At 44.6% G+C, this 19,534-nt stretch overlaps 1 protein-coding gene across 1 annotated transcript in view; it reads left to right on the forward strand.

Annotated features, from left to right (window-relative positions):
* Nucleotides 1-2,097: 2,097 nt before the first annotated feature.
* Nucleotides 2,098-19,534, forward strand: part of SLC35A1 (solute carrier family 35 member A1) — a 21,862-nt gene continuing 4,425 nt past the window's right edge. Inside the window, exons 1-5 of the mRNA XM_019537723.1 lie at nt 2,098-2,215; nt 6,680-6,857; nt 10,850-11,009; nt 12,653-12,805; nt 14,334-14,400. Of these exons, the coding sequence (XP_019393268.1) occupies nt 2,200-2,215; nt 6,680-6,857; nt 10,850-11,009; nt 12,653-12,805; nt 14,334-14,400 (574 nt within the window). The 5' untranslated portion in view covers nt 2,098-2,199. The remainder of the gene's footprint in view (nt 2,216-6,679; nt 6,858-10,849; nt 11,010-12,652; nt 12,806-14,333; nt 14,401-19,534) is intronic.

Below are 19,534 nucleotides of genomic sequence, written 5' to 3' on the forward strand. Positions count from 1 at the left end.
AGTAAATGAGTGCTGGCAGGGTGCAGGTCCATGGGCCAAATCCAGATCCACCTCTTATAGCAGGGTGCACAGCAGCAGGGCAAGGCTAATGCAGGGGTATTTGCTCTCACCTCCACTAACACAGGTCCCCAGCGGGGGTCTGTACCCCAGATTTCAGTGGTGGGCCCCAGTGCTGCTCATCCTGGCCCCTCCAGGAGCTCTGTGGGCCAGTTGAAGCCAGCTCTGTGGGTCAGATATGTTCCAAAGGGTAGATCTTTGACAGTTGACTCCCCTGTATTAAATAATTTAATCTGGTTACATCCAGGGCTGAACTGAAACTGTTTGCAGCTAGGATGCCTCAATCTGCTATTTCTCTGAGAATTATTTAGTTTTCTTTCTTGTGATATGATGTGCATTTGCTTTAGGTCCCTTTTATATTTGATATTTTTTTTTCTTTGCTAGCTATATTCTTAAATTGGCTAAAACACGTAGGATAAGGCATGTGCAGTCACTAAATTATTGTGCAATGACCTGACTTCTGATTTTTAGAGTTGCTGAGCACGTACCTGACTCGAGTTGGTGATCAGGACCTCCAGAAATCATAGAATCATAGAAAATTAGGATTAGAAAGGACCTCAGGAGATCATCTAATCCAACCCCCTGCTCAAAGCAGACCATCGCCAACTATATCATTCCAGCCAGGGCTTTGTCAAGCTAGGCCTTAAAAACCTCCAAGAATGGAGATTCCACCACCTCTAGGTAACCTGTTCCAGTGCTTCACCACCCTCCTAGCGAGTAAGTTTTTCCTCTGGCTCACCCCAGATATGCTGAGGAGGCTGGGTAGGCCCAGCCACAGCCCCCGGGCAGGCACAGAGGGAACTCAAATTTTCTGCTTGCCCAGAGCCCCAGTAAATTTTAATTTGTCACTCATTTTTCATGCTGCCAATTCGCATTTGAAATCTCTGCTTTTATCTTGTGGATCTCATGCAAGTGCTTGCACACCTAGCTACAAAGGGTGCTACACAGCACAGGGTGCTGTGTAGCGGCTGCAGCCACTCCCAGAAGCAGCTGCAGCTATTGGCCATTGCAGGATCAGCTGTGGGGGTCTCCTCAGGCAGCTTTGCTGCGCGGGGACCCTCCCTGGTCAGTGGAACTGGTTGCAGTTGGGGCATGTGCCCCCACTAAGGTGGCACCAGTTGCCCATGGCACCCTGGAAGCATCTCAGTGCCCCCAGCTGTGGCCGCACCCTGCTGAGAATGGCTGGTTGGCTGGCCTCCGAGGTGGTCGCTCTATCTTTCCTGACTTCAGCCTCACACAGCACCTGTAGCCACAGGGTGAGCCCAGGTTCTGTGCCTGCAGAGGCTGCATCTTGGAGATGAATGACAAGGAATTCATTAAAAGGAATGAAAATAGAACCAGGGGACTGAGTCATGAAATCGTCCCCTGGAGCCTGCATGGAAAGTAGAGGCCCAAAAAGAGGTGGTTGGGTTTAACCCAGGGCTCATTGCCTTGGGTTTGGATGCCCATCAGAACAGCTGCCTATGTACACAGCTCCAATTCCTTGGGACTGGCCCGAGGAAAGGGTTAGCCTTTGCCAGGTCTTGAATATGAAATTATTGTATCAGAAGCTCAAAATTATATTATTTGCTTAAAGTATGGTACACCGAAAAATATGCAAATAACCATGCAAATAAGGCTTATTTACTTTATATTGCTCGCTGTAAGCCAGGGAGTGAGAACTGGTTAAAAGTTAAAGCATTTCTTTATTTCGAGGCAAGCAGTCAGAAGAAAGTGTCGATACCGAACCCAAAAGTCAGTTAAGACTCCCTGAAAGTACTACATCAACTACCTGCCTCGAGTCGAAAGTCATGGTACATTTGGATATTTTTACTGTTATTGATCGCACATTGTATAAGGGTTGTCATGCTCGTATCATTACGGTAATTCCGTACGCCCGACCCGACATGCGGCTGCTTGAAACGGCAGCGTTCCAAGCAGCGCGCATGCGCTTGAGCCCTTCCTCTTCCCCACCCCTGCAGCAAGGCCGCAGGACCACGTAATGCGCTTCCGGAGGGGCTCGGGAGGCGCCTCGGACTCTATGGTGACAGAGCCGAGCGGGCCGTTCTAGCCGGTCCCCCTGCCCTCTATGGTGAGTGGGAGGAGCGGCGGGGCACAGCGCGCGGCTCCAGCTCCGCGGTCTCGGCAGCTTTCCCGGACACCATGGCGCCACCGAAAGGTGAGGGGCAGGCGCCGCACGGGGGCAGGGGGCGTGGCTGCCCCTGATCTTGGCCGGGGGGGGAGTGAGACCACCCGCCTCCCCGCTTCCCCCCCCGATGAGAGAATGGAACGGCCCGTGGCGCGGGGCGGGCACCAGCCGGGAGCGCTCATCTCCGGCGGGGGCGGCCCTCACCCCGGGGCCGTGAATGGGCTTGCCCTGCGCTGGGCCGAGCCACCGGCCCGGGGAGAGACCCGTGCCCACCCCCCGCTAGAGTCATGCACGATGAGGGTGGCAGGGACCCCGGGGCAGGGGCGTTGCGCACCTGGCCCAGCCCCTGCTCCAGCCCCGACTACAGCGCCCCACCGGGGCTCTGTCCAGCCGCAAAAACTCCCAGGATGGAGAGTCCCTCGCCTGTCTGGGTCACCGGTCCCATGTCTCGCCACTCTGTGTGGGAGAGACCTTCCTGGTGCCAACCCTAAACCTCCCTTGCTGCCCGTGGAGACCGTTGCTTCTTGGTCTGGCAGCAGCGAGAACAGCCGCAGGGTCCAATTTGTAACTCACACCCATTCGGGTGGTTGAAGGCTGCTTTTAAGTCCCCTCTCAGTCGCCTCTTCTCCAGACTAAATACACCCTGTTCCCTCCTCCCAAGTCAAGTACCCCAGCCCCTGATCCGTTTCCATTGCCCTCCACTGTGAAGGTGACAAACACTTTGCCCCAGCGAGTTGCACCCAATTCAGCCTCCCTTTTGGCATCTGCTTGGCTCGTGTGATGCAGGCCTGTTTGTTACTTTTAGGGGTTCTTGGTGGACAAGGGCCCATGATCTGTCAGCTTCAGCCACTGAGAAAGTAACACCTAATTTCTCGGGACAAAAGAAAGGCAAAGCAGGGACAGGAGCGATGGAGTGAGCGCACTTTGTGGGGGATGCCGAGCAGCACACTCTGGGCAGCGCCCACTGTGCCACATGGGCCTGTTTGACGCATGCAACTCTTGGGCATTTATACATGTGCTCCAGGAGTGGGGGCTACTTTAATTAGAGAAACTCTGAGAGCCACTCTGATTAAAGTGCCTGGAGTGTCTCGTGTATCAGTGTCACTGCACTGAAAAATGGTGGCAGGGGTGCTTTAACTAAAGTCTGTCAAAGGAAAAAGGGACTCTGATACATGAGACACTGGAGCACGGTAATTACCATGCTCCTGCAGACTGATCAAGTCTGCTCTGACGCACTATAACTACAGCATGTTGGAGCAGCCTCTCTGCATGTGTGTAGGACCCTCTTATGCCCCCACAGCAATGGTTAGGTCCCTCCCCTTGTTAATAGAGGGGCTATTGGGTATGTGTCGGCTGAATCTGTGGGACAAATAGAAGACCAGACAGGGACAGGAGTGATGGTCAAAGGTTCAAAATGAGTGCACTGAGGGGGGATGCTGAGCAGAGCACACCAGGGAGTGCCCACTGTGTGACACAGGAGACTGGGAAGACAGACCTAGTGTTTGGTAGTTCTGTGGTCTGACCTAGTGAATGGTAGTTCTTGCATTCTTAACAGTGGAGACTAATTCAAGTTAGCTGTCATTCAAGCTATGTAAAAGACTATCTCCCCTGCCTGTTTTGATGCGAGTCAAAACTCGGACAGTCAGCCCCAGATTAAACAAGTCTTCTGTTCTTAGTCTTAGAGTACTCAAGGTTTTGCTGAATTGGGGCATTATATGGTGCAAAATAATCATCAGAGAAACTGGACAAATATCCCATGTTGCTCAGACCATGACCTGTAGGAAAGTACTTTTAAATAGTAAGTTAGGATGCTAAGTCCCAGGACTCCTTTGTAGAAAACAAACCCTTAGAATAGTATAAATGACAAATTTTAAACTTCAGATTTTAAGTTCCTTCTCTTTGTTCTCAATTTAATTCAGTTTAGCTGATTAGGCTGGTCAGTTTTACTTTCTGGCTCTAGTGCTTGTTGCATGTCTGCAAAAAGCAAAAATTGTAATGAAAACTCCATTTGTGGCTTGTGAATCTGGTTTGGGCAAAGTCTAAATGCTCTTCCAAGAACTACTTGACTCTCCCCTTTTGAAAATGGTTATTGATGTAGATAGGATATAATCTAGAAGGATATAGCTAATTCACATGCTTGTAGCAGCAGGTGCTCAAGCATACTTTGCAGAGATGTTCTGCAGAGATAGGTATCACAGCAGTCCTTCTGTAGGGAATGTATTATTAGCTTACCCTATAGCTGTAGACAAGACTGTAGCCAGCCTAGGATCTGTGCTGCACTTAGCATTTACAGGCATTGTGTGCAGCCTGGGTCCCAGACCAGCTGAGCAGGTGCTGCATGCAGCACAGTCCCAGGTCTGCTGGGGTGGCCAGTGTGTGCAGCATTGCTACCGCTCTGCCTGGACTGTGGTGCATGCAGCACCTGTTCTAGCTGCTCTAAGATCTGCACTTCACACTATGCGGGTCCCAAACTGGCTGCAGCAGCTGCTGCTGGATCAGGTATGCTGAGGGAAGGGGACTGGCTCTGTGGACCTGATCTGGCCCGTGGACTGGCCCCTGCCACAAACACACTCTGTACCCTGTGTGGATCTGATCAGAGGTCGGCTAGTGGGCTGACTGAGCTGTTGTACTAGTGCAGTGGTTCTCACCCTTATTAGAATTGAGGCCAGCTCTTAACTTTCACTCATTTTTTGAGCATGGGAAAATAATAGAGCAACTCTCCTGTTGCAAGGAACTTGGAAAGACCACAGCAAATCAGAATGTTTTTGACAGTATGGAGTAATATTTGAAAAACTTGGGTCTACCTTGTGAATCACACATTGGTGTTTCACCCTGTGGCACCCTTAAAAGGATTTCGTAGCACCACGGGGTGCCACTGCACGCTGGTTAAGAATCACTGCCTTGGTGGGACATGTACCTGATGAAACTTAATTCGTCAGTGAAACTGAACTTAAAAGTTTTGGAAGGCTGAAACTTGGAGTATGTTATAAGGTGACCCTCACCAACAAAATTACACTGCATGCATAAAATAAAAGGAATTTATGTATCTAAAAAAAGACACACATTTTTTCATAGAACACACTTTTTTCCTAATAGTACTTCAGACCACTTTAGAAGTTCTAACTTGCATTGTTATACTGTGGCACGCCCCTCCGCCCCAGTAAATAAATATCCTACTTAAAGGAGGCCCAGGGGCATTTACCTTCAGAATCGGTTCTCTTGAAATGGAAGGAATTACCTTCCTACGGTTAAAATAAGTTTTTAACATTTAAAATCATCACACCTCTTACTACTTTCCTGAAATGATTATTCTCTCCCCCACCCCACAGTCTCTTGCCTCCCAGTTTCTACTGCATATCAAACCTACTATTTTTGCCTCAAAAGCCTTTTGTTAATCTGAGAGTTCGGTAAATTTTGTCCATTTGAGATTTTAACATACTGCGTGCAGAGGATTAGTTACACTTTTTGGGCTCAGTACTTGCTGTGTGCTTTAAAGACACAGTAGAGTGTATTGTATATATCCAGTGTATGACTTGGAACTCATCATGCACTGGAGATATATATATATAGAATGTATTTTTGATAAAGAAACCCACCTCAAGTCAGATGTATCTGGTACTTTCCTATAGTCTTTTCTGTATTCTCAAAGTATTTTGAGGGTTCCATTTAGAATTATTAAAGACAACAATGTGACTATTGTAAAATTAATGTAAAGCGACCAAAATGCTGGCTTGCATCCATAGATGCTTCTCGAGCAAATCCCGGGACATCATTCTCCCCTTGTACTCGGCCTTGGTGAGGCCGCAGCTGGAGTACCTCGTCCAGTTTTGGGCTCCACAATTCAAAAAGGATGTGGAGAAGCTTGAGAGAGTCCAGAGGAGAGCCACGTGCATGATCAGAGGTCAGGAAAACAGATCTTATGATGACAGGCTGAGAGCCACGGGACTCTTTAGCCTGGAAAAGCGCAGGCTCAGGGGTGATCTGATGGCCACCTACAAGTTTATCAGGGGTGACCACCAGGATCTGGGGGAACGTTTGTTCACCGCGCCCCAAGGGATGACGAGGTCGAACGGTCACAAACTCCTGCAAGACCGTTTCAGGCTGGACATAAGGAAGAATTTCTTTACTGTCCAAGCCCCCAAGGTCTGGAACAGTCTGCCAGCGGAGGTGGTTCAAGCACCTACATTGAACACCTTCAAGAGAAAATTGGATGCTTATCTTGCTGGGATCCTATGACCCCAGCTGACTTCCTGCCCTTTGGGCAGGGGGCTGGACTCAATGATCTCCTGAGGTCCCTTCCAGCCCTAATGTCTATGAAATCTATGAAATGTACACTGCTGCAGTGGGACTACATTGTACATGTGACTTATTTAGCTTTTCAAACTCCCGGTTTCAGTTCTTAGTTTAGAATGGAGCACACTGAGTTGTGATTGCTGTAGCAAGCAGCTGTTGTCTATCTCCCATACCTTACTGAGCTATTTTTTCTTTTTTCAGAGAATATCACTGTACTGTTCAAGTTGTACTGCCTGACGGTGATGACTCTAGTTGCTGCAACATACACCGTAGCCTTACGATACACAAGAACGGTGGAAAAAGAACTCTACTTTTCAACCACAGCTGTGTGCATCACAGAAGTTATCAAGTTATTCCTAAGTGTGTGCATTTTGGCTAAGTAAGTATGAGTACTAATCAGTGTTCTGGAGATGAATTCTCACTTCCTCTGACTCAGTCTCCTTCATGCTCATGCATCTGTGTAAAGTGCATGTGCAGTACAGCCAGTTGTCTTTCTGGGCCTTGTTAAACCGGACAGTAGTGGCACCAAGGAATGAAGATTAAAGCATGTCACTACTTGTGAATGGTTCCTTCCTGAATCTCTTCAGTAAACTGCACAATGTGCAGGTGTGTCCCTTTGCATATTTTATTACTGTGCTTTGGATTAGGTTTATAGTGGCTATAAAATACCAGGCTTTCTGAGTTATTAGGCTAAATGAGGGCATACCTTTTCCATAACTTTATGTGCATGTAAAACTCTTATAAGTCCAGTAATCAGTTTCTCAAAATAATCCACAAACACATTTCCCCTGAAGTGTTCTAGAAACTGCAAGATGCTAGGTAGTAATAAGCTGAGTCCACGTATGAATGCCTGAATATGGGGAAAGAGTCTGCCCTTACAGTTTCTTCCTTTCCTTTCTTTTGCCATCTCCAAAACAACCATTTTTAGCACGCAGAAGAAATTTGACTGAAATGCATGCTCAGTACTATCAATATAATTAGTTACTTGGGCATAAAACTCTGGGTTATTTGCTTATGTTTTGGTTCTTCATGTATGTCAGGGTGGATCCCACATTATAGATGTATATATATGTTGTACATGGGACAGAAACTGCTAGTCAGAGGATTCGGTCAGGGTGTGAACTACCTTCTGTAGTGTTTTTTTCTTTTTCTTACTGCTTTTGGCAGTGAGATAAGATGTACTGATACCTGACTGTCAGTGCGTCCCTGCCTTTGCTTCTCTCTTCCCCACAGCTTTGGAGCACAGTGCCCTCCAAGGACTGGGATGGAAACTGTCAGGGGACAAAACTTTTAAACCTCACGTTGCCTTGAATCAGCAGAAATCAGTAGACTGCTGTGCTGAAGGTTCCAGTGGGGCAGGTACCTTCCACTAATATCAGGCAGACAAAGTTCTTTGCGTAGATGTGATATCTTATTACACCAACTAAATAGTTGGAAAAATTGTTCTTTTGGGCACAAACACCCTTCTTCAGGCATAAGGAGAGTCCACTAAGATCAATGTCAGCATCAGTGGAATGGGTATAAAGCATGCTGGTACTATCTTTTGCGTTGAGATGTCCTCTGGTACTGGTTCTCCCCATGGTACCAACAGCTTGTGCTGTCTCATTTCCCTATGATGGTACTGTTGCCAGGACCTGCCTGGACCTTGCACTGACCAGGGAAACTATCGCGAATGGTGGAGACCTGTGGACTTCTACAGATCCCAACCTTTGACTCCCTAGGACTGGGCCCACCAACTGCCCATGTACATATGGGATTTTACCTTGGCCCTTTTTGAGCTACTGTTTTTTCTTCTTAGGCTTTGGTGTCCACAATCAAGGATGAAAAAAATAATCTCTCTCTTCAGTGCCTTGCCTGGTTAAACCTCAATCATCTGAATGCCAAAACAAGTAGTTGCCAGACATGTCGCCACATTGGTGTGGCTGTCCTACCCTTTATGCCCTCAGAGGAGAGCATGAAGAAGTGGTGGGTGTATATGTGGTTATGATAAACGTTGTAATCAAAAGAATCTGGTTGTGTGTGTGTGTGTGTATGTGTGTGTAAGGGAGGGTGAGTATGGGCTCATGTATATCTACACCAGGGGTAGACAACCCCCAGCATGGGTGCCAGCGTGGCACACAAAGGCATTTTGCTTGACACACATGCCTCGGAATAGATGGTAGGGAAGGGGCTGCACTGCCACAACAAGAATTGGGCCCTTCATGGCTCCCTTGCTATCTGCCCCTGGCATGCCAACATCTTGTAAGTTGAGTTTGTGAGTTTTTTTGGCAGTCTGTCCAAAAATGTTGCCAACCCCTGATCTACACTGACTAGAGAGATTAGTTGTGTTAGTCTGAAGTTGGAAAGAAGGCAGGATACAGATAAGATGCATCTCTGCCCTGCCTTCTATGTAGACTGCAGTTTCTCCAGGGACTGTTTATTGTAAGATAAATGACCAAACTGATTTGGGAATTGGTGAGAGTCAGTGAGTTTCTCCCTTTTAATTAAAGAGCACCTGCACTTGCAGTCACTTGTATTTAACTTTGAAACATCAAAGCTGATAGCTGTTTTAAGATGTTAACAAGTCATAGGCTAGACTCAGAAAGGGTCTGCTCTTCTGGTATAATGTGGAAGAGGCATGGGTATCACAATACAGCAATTGTATTTTTAAGAATGTTTGCTTGAATTCTTAACTTAGTTTTACTTGTGGGGCCTTAAACGTGCATGGATAAAACTACGTCATGCTTCAAATGAATGTGAAATGACTCTCCCTTTTGAAATGAAGAGCAGTTGTAATTTCAAGCCAGTGGTTAAAACTTTTTGAAGTCCAGGTACCCCTCCCATTTTTTTTGATGTGGTGGCATCCCACGTTGAGAACCACTGTTGGTGCTGCTTTAGTAGTACTCAACTGGGCAGGTGAAACTGCCCCATATGTCTACTGCACAGCCAGCCTGGGAAGAGCTACAGCATGCGTGCAGTCCTGCTGCATCAGGGCTCTCTGATAACCCTAAAGTATGGAAAGTCTAATCCTAAAGCTTCTCAGTCCCACCCCATTCCCACTCTTGCTTCTCGTAGAAACCGGAGGTGCACAGGTCCTACCTACATGACTTGTCTCTGGGAGGAGTGTGTGGGGAGGGGGAGGGAAGGAGGGGAGACCAGACTAGGAAGGGCTACAGCCTGAGCCAGCTCTCCTGTCCTGCTTTAGGGTTATTCTCTAATAACCCTAAAGCAGGACAGGAGAGCTGTCCTGCTGCAATAGGAGCATGTGTGCTGCAGCCCTGCACACAGGACAGTTTTACCTGACTGTCTGATGCTGCACCTATCTGGCACCCCTGAGGGAATCTCATGGTCCCCTGTTTGAGAGCCAATGGTTTAAGCTGTGTATTTATTTAGTTTACATTTACTGGAAGAAAATAAGCCTAGAATACTCCTGATCACTTGGACTCTAAACTAGTAATTGCTTTGTCCAGAATCCCAAAAGGTTTACAGCTTCGTGAGCTGAACCACGAAAAGCCAAACTGAGTTACAAGCTATTGTTTTATTTTGAATTAATGTTAACAAATGATTATTTCTTTCACTTATCTTGTCCCATGAAAAAATGGCATGGTTCCAAGTTAAACTTAGCACCAAGGTTCAAATGTGAGCCAAAACACGCTCGCATTGAGAGTCAGAGATCCAGCCCAGAGCTGCCCATGCTCTCCAGCCACCCTGGGCAGGTGCTTCAGGGTCCTGAGAGGCCTGATTCTGTTCACCCTGAGAATTCCTGGGCAGAATTGGGTCCAGGCCCCTCAAGCCCCAGGAGAACATATTGCCCATTGTCCTGCAGCATCAGTAGGTAGGACCTGCAGCATCAGTAGGTAGGACAACAGGTGACTTGGTTTTCCCCAGTGAAGCAAATCAGCTGTGCTGGGATACATTGTGGCACAACTAGTCTGCTTTATTTGGCGGTGTCTTTGAGGTGCAGCCCAGAATCTAACCTGTAGTTTGAATTTGGTCTGGAAACTGCAGATGAATTCTCTGACTAAAAAGTTCAGTATTAGTAGCAAGGACATTCAGTCTTTTGTCTTACTCAGTGCAATTTATTACCCAGCACTGAAATAAGCAACTAACATTATACAGACCGTGCAGCTCCATGCTGCTGCTGAACATACATTAATACAGCTAATCTTTATCATCTCGGTTTGTTCCTGCTTTTCATGGTTTGGACCTTTTTGGAACTAAAATGGCTATTTATTTTTCAGCATAATTTCTGTTTCAGTGAACAGGGGATACCAGCCAGGTATGAAAAGCAAGTCTTTAAAGTCTTCCCAAGGGCCTTGCCAATGCTGTTTAACATTATTTTCAAATATCAGTGTAAATAAGTCAAACGGTTGTTTTAAACTTTCTTTACAGAGAAACAGGAAGCTTGGGAAGGCTGATATCATCCTTAAATGAAAACATACTGGGCAGTCCTATGGAATTGGTAAAATTAAGTGTTCCATCAGTGGTGTATGCTCTCCAAAACAACATGGCTTTCTTGGCTCTTAGCAATTTGGATGCAGCAGTCTACCAGGTAACTGGCATCATAGTTTGGGACTCTGGTCTTTGGTTCCTTTGTTTGTTTTTTGTCTACATTTCATTTTGGCTCCTTTAGTGTCTTATAGAAAAACTGATGTCTCGTTGTAGCAGAGATGCAGTGCATGGCATGGTACAAGAATACATCAAGACAGTCCCCACACCTTAGGGGATTGTGAAAGACATGATGCAGTGGCAGGCCCAGACACAAAAATTGTATAGTTGTCCCTGAAAATAGTTTCCCCTCCTCCAGCCCCCAATGAAAAATATATAAGGCTTTTAAAGAGATTTCTATGAGTGTGAGGATCTTTGTGGTCCATACAAAAATGCAGATGGGGAGTTTCATACTTTGCTATGAAATGTGATATACATTTGTGTAAGAAATTATATTTTTGCCACAAAATAAATTTGAAAAAAGTTCCCACTCTTTGTAAAGGAAAATATTCATTGGTTTCCTATTACATTGTATATAGTCACACCTAAGCTGATTTGCCATGCCCTTGCAGTATGCAGTTGAAAGCAGCTGTGGTGATCAACAGAAATGATGCTGATTGTAATTCATACCATGTGTTCCAGACGGTATAAATTTTAAGCTCCTTGTGGAGGAGAGGGGGGGAAATTGCCATTTTCTCTGTTTTTGGTGTTTGGCTAAAACTAAGTTTTTTGAAAACTTTTTCTTATCAGGTCAGTCTCACTGCTCAGTGATTTTTAGCTGGAAGATGCTCAGATATTGCTGTGATGAGTGTGGTAGCAGAACCCCATAGAAGAGAAAAAAAATTGCTTGCAGTTAATGCTGTGATCTACAATCTTTACTGTGATATACGTTACTAGAAAGCCTGAAGAGGCCATCTATTTAGAGTCCTTGGAGGAAGAAATTGAAATTCAACTATATTTGTAAGCAAACAATATGCCACAAACAAATATGTTAAAATAATTCCAGTTATTAATAAAGCTTTCATGAAAACTGTAACAAAAACAGAAAAACCCTGAAAATCATAATACTGGTATATCAAGATGTGCTTTGTACTTTATTAACTACCATAACTCTGATTCATTAGACAAACATGCATGTCACTAATATTCTGTACACAGAAGTACAGAAAGAAAACACAAGAGCTGCAAAGCAAAGCAGTCAAGTCAGAAGATGTCAAGTTTAAGTTTTGGGCATGCTGCTTACCTGAAACCACTGCTGGCTTGTTCAATGCCCAAATTGGGTAGTGTGCAGCAAGCAAAAAAAGATGCAATATTGATTTATTTTTTTTAAATAACTTAAGACAAAAGCAAAGTTGGAGATTGCACACAGTACAGCTACAGTTTGTCGAGCCAAGATAAAAAAAAAAAGATTTACTCAGATAACACAATGCTTTAAAAGGTCTTTGTCAATCCCATTATACTCACAGGTCTGTGGCTGCACAGTTTAGTCTGATCAAGAAAAGCCAAATTCTGCTGTGGTATGGATTAATTTCAAATGGACATTGCTGTAATTGCAAATGAAATTTCTTCCAGGAGGAGGAGGCTGCAGAGATCAGCAAGAGATTCCTATAGGTTTCATTCTCCAATATCAGACTGCAGTCTAGAATAGAGTTCAGCATTTTACTCATTATAACCACATTCTGTGTCTGCTATGTTCCCTTCTTTTAGGTGACCTACCAGTTGAAGATTCCTTGCACAGCCTTATGTACAGTCTTAATGCTAAACCGCTCCCTTAGTAAATTGCAGTGGTTTTCTGTCTTAATGTTGTGTGGTGGAGTCACTCTTGTTCAGTGGAAGCCTGCTCAAGCTACAAAAGTACAAGTAAGGCTTGTCATTTAAATACATTCTACATTCTGTGCGTGCTTTATCTGAAACGTCAGGCTGCCTCTAAGCTGCTCTGCCTCTGTACTTTGCAGAGGCATTATGAAACAGGTCTGTTTAACTGCTGTGTGGCCAGCGCCCCTGTGGGCAGCATTATCCCACCCCCAAGGGCAGGGGCAAGGGCAGGAAGTGGAAGTTGGAGGAAGGAGTGAGAGCCTGGAGATCCTGCCTGCAGCACCTGGGTGGAAGCCCATGGGCCAGGAGTTAACTGTATGTGGAAGGCTGTATGTTGCCCATGGGCCACTACTTGGACAGCTCTGCTGTACCATGTTATCCCATAATGTTAGGGCTGTGCTTCGTAGGCATGTATCCTTTTTCTTTTACCACTCATACCTGACAACATAAAATGTTAGCTGATCATTTAATTATTTCTAATCTGATGTATACCAGTTAGGACAGGCATGTTATGCTGCCACATCCTATACCATTTTTGGAAAGGGAGCACAGGTTGCTGCTGAAAAAAGAAAACAAACTTAATTTATTGGCAAATGCAACAGCTTAAAAAGGTGTCTCAGTAATACACTCATCTTGGCAACTGCCAGTGCGTATACTTGAAGTTGGCAACGAGAGAGCTACTTTGTTCCTCATTCCACCTCTGTCTTCTGTTAAGGTGAGCACCTAAAGCCATATTTTAGGCAGATGTGGCAGAATTCTGTTTCACCTAATGGATGATTATAAAATGCAGCTTAAAACTAACTAAACTGTCAGAGTGATTCTGTTATGCCCTCATAGGAATAGGATAGCCCTCCAGAGATGCAATAAAATCTCCCTTTGCTTATAATGGTGGCATTTACACACCCACAGGGGTACTGAATTGCTGCTACACTTCAGCTGGGTAACTCGGAGTTAGCCTCAAGCTCCACTTCGGTTGTTCACTGGTGAAACAGTATTCTGCTAAAGGTGTTTTCTTTTTTCAGTGATTCTTAGTTGCCAGTGTTCAGCATCTCTGAAAAGGTTACTTGTTAGGATGCCCTTGTGTAGTCATAAAACTTGAAAGACTGGACATAGCTATTGTGGTAAGCTGAAATACTGTGCCTCTGGGGTTGCTAATGCCCACTCGCAAGGAAATTGAGGGTTTAAGATTTATAAAGTACCTAACTGTGCAGATGGATAGCATATGTGAAGTGTTGCATCAAGACAAGGGAAAATAAGTAAAGCATGTGTGAGAGATGAGGTTATAAAAGAATTCTAGCTGTTTGCCTGTATGGCATTTTTATACACTGTGCCAGAATATTTCCGAGCTTGTTAAAATATACTCAGCAAATCAAACCCTGCATTTAACTGTATTCAGGGAAGCTGAATTATTTTAAGCTTCAGGATACCTTTGACTACCACCACATACTTTATGTTGCAGTACATCCTAATATACCTGCTGTTATTAACCAATTAGTTTCTGAAATAATTATGCTAAGTAATTAATGTAGTAACATAGCTAACCTATTATCTGTTTTTATGATTCATGTTGCAGGTGGAACAGAATCCATGGTTAGGGTTTGGAGCTGTAACTATTGCTGTATTGTGTTCAGGATTTGCAGGTAAAGCATTATTTTACTGGACAGCTCATTTCAGAAGAGGAGAACATTTTATAATGGTAAAAACTAAAACAACTCCTGTCTTGTGTGATTTAATCATACTTGTTGATCAATGAGATAAAATTAGGCGAAGACTTACCACTTATGGCCCATAATTACTTTCTGTGAGCAATAGTTGTAACATTAGACTTCTGGCACCATAATTACTTAGACAGCCAAGCATAATATTTAAAAACAATCTGTGTTGATTTCAAAACTGTCTTGGAAAAGAAATAGTAACCCACCACCCTTCAAATGCCTTCAGTCAGTCTAAAGGAAACTTAGATAGTGACTTGTATGGTACAGTTTTTTTCATGCTATTGCCTTTTGGAGATTACTGTGGTATGCATGTAAAAGGCTTCCAATCTTTCCAGTGGGCAGTCAAGCTCCTCCGTACATTTTTATGCTGGCTGAGCAGCTGGAATGAGCCCTTTCTTGCTTCCATGAGAGGTGTTCAAAGTGAGAGGGGTTTATACGCAGCAGAATGATAAAAGACTTTCTTTAAAACATGGAATTTCCTCTTCAAGGAGCAGTTCTTGCTTTTTTCTGTCCTTCCACAATGTAAGAACCAAAGAACAGCGACAGGTGAACTGCCAGAGGAAAAGTGCAATTTTTTTGGATTGCATAATGTAAATTTGTTAACAGGGCTGTGGAGGAGCAAGTATTTTTCTTGCTTTAAATGATAGACTTCTGGCCTTAAGTTATAGATACGCTAGAGCAGGGCCTCACGTGCCTGCCGAGCATTGCACGTGAGGCCATTTTGTTCAGCACGCCACTGCCAGCCTAGGCTCTGGGCAGCTGCTACCAGCCATGGAGCTGGGAGCAGCCTGAGGTCTGTGGCTGGCAGCAGCCAGGAGGCTGCAAACAGCTCCTCCGGGCTCCAGAGCCCCAGCATCAGCTCCGTATTGCTGGCAGGTGTACATGTGCCCCAGAGTGGATGGTGGGGATAGGACCTGAAGCAGCGCACCCCTCCCCCACTGTCCACTCTGTGCACGTGCAGTCACCACCAGCATGGAGCTGATGCCAGGGCTCTGGAGCCTGGTGCAGCTGTTTGCAGCCTTCCCACTGCCTGCTGCAGCTGTCCAGAGCCCAGGCTGGCTACAAACAGCTGGGCCAGGCTCTGGAGCCCCGTCATCAGGTCTGTGTTGACAGCTACTGCACGTGCACCTCAGAGCAGACAGCAGGGGAGAGGCCAGGTTTGCGCTGCCTTAGGTCCATTTCCGCATTCACTCTGAGGCATGCGTGCGCTTGCCAGTATGCAGCTGATGCCAGGGCTCCAGAGCAAGGAGGGTGCTAGCAGCCTCCCAGTGGTGGGGCTGGGCCAGGAGGTTCCACTCCTCCCAGTGCTGCCACTGCCGCGCGCCCACCCCGCACAGCTGACCTGCCTAACTCCCACTTGCTCTGAGCCCAGCCCCGCAACTGGGATGAGGCTGATGCTGCCCCTGCCAGGAGTGCCTCACCTTTGTGGGCTTGGGGGGGGGGGTGGCTACAGGAGGACTAAGGCGAATTTTGGAGTTGCTGTTGCCTCCTCAAAGCCTCACTTAATGCTGCCCGTGCACCTGGCTGATGGGCAGGCTCCGGGCCGGGGCCTTGGTGGGTTGTGTTGCAGCTGGGGGCTGGCTGCCCAGAGAAGCACAGGGGCTGTGGCAGGCCCAGGGTACTGTTAGGTCAGACTTTGTCCAGTGGCCCAGCAGCCCACCTCTGTGCGCACGTGCATCTGGTTCTGCACGTTCGTCTGCCTCTGTCCAGTCCTGTGTGTGTCTTGTGTGCATGTGTCTGTTCTCTGTGTGCATGTCTGGTTCTCTGTTTCTGCACCCGTGGTTCTGTGTGTGTGCATGTCTGGTTCTCGGCATGCTTGTGTATGTGTCTGGTTCTCTCTCTTCTCTCCTTTCTCTCTGTCCTCTTTTCTTTCGCTTTCTTCTTTTTTTCTCTTTTCTACTCATCGCAATATGTTTAACAAAAAAGGAATACACAACAACAAAGGTAGTAGATGAAGTTTTATTTATTTCACTAGGTTTAGAATTTTTAGAAAACCTGGTATTTATAGTAAAAAGAAAAAGTAAAAGGGCAACTTTTATGAATATTAACTATATTAATATGCAGCACATCCTGCCATGCACCCCCTGACCTGGTTTTGTTTTTCTGGCATGCTAGCACTCTGGCACCTCATAAGGTAGACACTGTGGCTTTTTTGGCACTGGCCAAAAATGTTGCCTACCCCTGCGCTAGAATAATTGAATGCAAATTCTTCACTGTCTCTCTTAAGTGCGTTGTTACCAACCACCTCTAGTTTGCTACGTAACTATGAAGCGTCCTGTGAGACTTGTGCATTAGTAGGTATGCTCACTGCTAGTCACAGAAAATATTCTCTAGCATTGTTTCGTAAATAAGGCTCTCTTGAGCTCTAGCCTTTCCTAGGCTAAAAAAATAATTAGTACAAATAATTCTAGTAGCTGCTTCTGAACCCCAGTCACTTGACTCCCAACTGTCAAGTGAAATAACACACCTCGGCCCTTGCTATTCCTCCTCCAACAACCTGAGGAAATAGATGGGCCTGAAGGCCAACAAATTTCCTGCTCCTCAGGACCAGGCACTTCTGCGTGATGCTTCAGAAGTTTCTTTTCTTAGAATAAAAGAGCTCAGCTGAAGTTCTTCTCCAATTAAAGCTATGGCAATAAAGCATAAGAAAAGAGAGCCAATATCACCAGTATGAAGATCTCCAGCCATTTGGGGTTTTAAAAGTTCAGATTTAGTTCTACACAGAATTACTATGAAGTCAGCCTAGGTTTCAGTACACTCCTGTTACATACTACTATTTCAAATCATCATAAAAGCAAGCTGCTGTATTTTCTATTAGCTTCAGTTTCTGGGACTGTCAGTCCAGAGTGTTGCATTAGTTTAGGAAAACGCATATGTGAGAGAGAGTTGGAATCCCTTTTCACTCAAAGTTGGAAAAAAGACTACTTAAAGCTGCTGCCATTGTGATGGTTTAAAAAGAGTTGAGGAGCTGTCAACTCTTAAAAATAATGAATTTGCCAAGTATAAATTGATAGAGTTCCTTAATATTAATATGCATGAAACATAATCTCCTGGACACTACTCCCATTTTGTTTTTTAAATGTATATGAATGTTTTGTACATGTTGAAGATCTGGCATATACTAGTTTGAAAAGAAACCTTTTACATTTGTGGTATTCTGAGTTTGCAGTATCTATCAGTTCTGTTGATTTTGAAGCAAATTATTAGGTAGTTGATGTAAAGTAAATCAGTGTGTGAAACGATTCATTTTTTAACTAACTGCAAGAAGTCCACATCAGTAGGTTTAAAAAAAAAACCTTTTTTAAACTTCTTTTTAAACAAAAAATTGAACAGACCTGAGACAGACCATAATGCATTTAATAATCACTATATCAATAACAAGATTATTTTTTGTTTAGACTTTAGAATATATCTGCACAATAATTTCCCTGTTTAACATTTTGCATTCCAACATATGCAGGTATAAACCTGTTCTGTATGTATCCTACTGTTTGTTGTGGTCCAAATATTCATTATATCCTTCACAAGTTAAACTGATATCGTGGGGAGGGGCCTGAACTTCAGAGAAGCTAAGCAATTGTAGCTCTGTTCAGGAAAGAACTGGTGCTGTGTGGCATGATCTCTGCTGTATGAGCACATGCTCTTTCCATTCTACCCTTTTTCAGTGGCAAAAGTAAAGTAACACTTAGGAAAGAAAAGCAGTATCTAAAGCGGTATCTAAAAACATGGAAAACTGGAATTAGCAAGCAGTATAAATTACAAGTTACCAAGCGCAGAAAACTGATAAGGGAAGATAAAAACAGGGAAATCTATCAGTAATTGATAAGAACTTGTTACTTTGCCATTTTAGTACACTAGGAACCAAGATCTTGAACTGGCTTATTATGGAAACATAAAAATGTAAATGATGCAGAGAAAACAAGAATGTTAAATATTTGCTCTGTAGTTGGAAACAAACAAGAGGATGTATTCTTAGATGAAGATGGTGAATTTATTAGTAATTAAAGAGATGTTAACAAATATCCTTCTAGAGAGAAACCATTTTAAACCGCTGGAGCTGGCTAACGCCCAAAACTCTTTAGAATAGACTGAGATCACTAGCCCACTGATAACTTTTATTAAAGCTTGAAATTCAGAGGAAATTTGAGAAAAACTAAGGAACACAAATGTTGTGACAATATTAAAAACAGCATGTGGCATGATTGGATAGTTGGAGGCCAGTTAACCTGACATCAGTCCTGAAGAAAATTATGAAAAGGCTAATGTATGTTTCAGTTAATAAAGAAATATAATCAGTACTTGTCAGCATGACATTTTGGAATGCTGGTCTTGTTGAACAAATCTGATGGCATTGTTTTGATGAGATTACAGGTGTGGTTTATAAATAAAATACAAATCTTCAGTTATCATCATGATGCCTCAGAGAACCTAGCCATAGACCCAGGACTTCCTTGGGCTGTGGGCCATACAAACACTGGACCTGCTTTGATGGGAGTCCAAGCCTAGGACAATTAGACTTGGGATAAAACTGTTTTTTACCCAGACTGGAAACACAATCCTGCTTAATCTAGTACTTAGGGTAAAAACAGTGGACGGTGGTAAGATTTTTTTTTTTCCCTGGACAAAACGTTTTATTCCAAGATCCATCCTACAGACAGTACAAGCCCATTGTTCCACATTAAGTACTTGTGAAGGACTGATTTGTCTGGATAAGGTATTCATTTGAGTTAGTTGCCATTCAAGATGCTGTGTAAATCAGCGGTTCTCAATCAGGGCTCCATGGCCCCGGTTGGGGCTGCAAGCAGGTTTTTGGTGGGGGGGGCTGTGGATCTGGTACTGTTGTGATCTTTGAGGTCAGCTGGGCCTGGGCTGATGAGCCTGCCACCACTGCTGTCAGCAGGTTTATGGAAAACATTAGATTTTCCTTTAAAGGAGGAAAATGTGGGAAACCATGGGTGGCTGGCAGTGTTCCAGTGGTAATTACCATGCTCCAGCAGATTCCAGCATTGTGTGTACTAAAAAATGGTCCCTTTGAAATGGTGAAACTGAAGTCAAAATG

This window comes from Crocodylus porosus, unplaced genomic scaffold (genome assembly GCF_001723895.1).
Source record: "Crocodylus porosus isolate Cpor-Errol unplaced genomic scaffold, CroPor_comp1, whole genome shotgun sequence".
Lineage (NCBI taxonomy): Eukaryota > Metazoa > Chordata > Crocodylia > Crocodylidae > Crocodylus > Crocodylus porosus.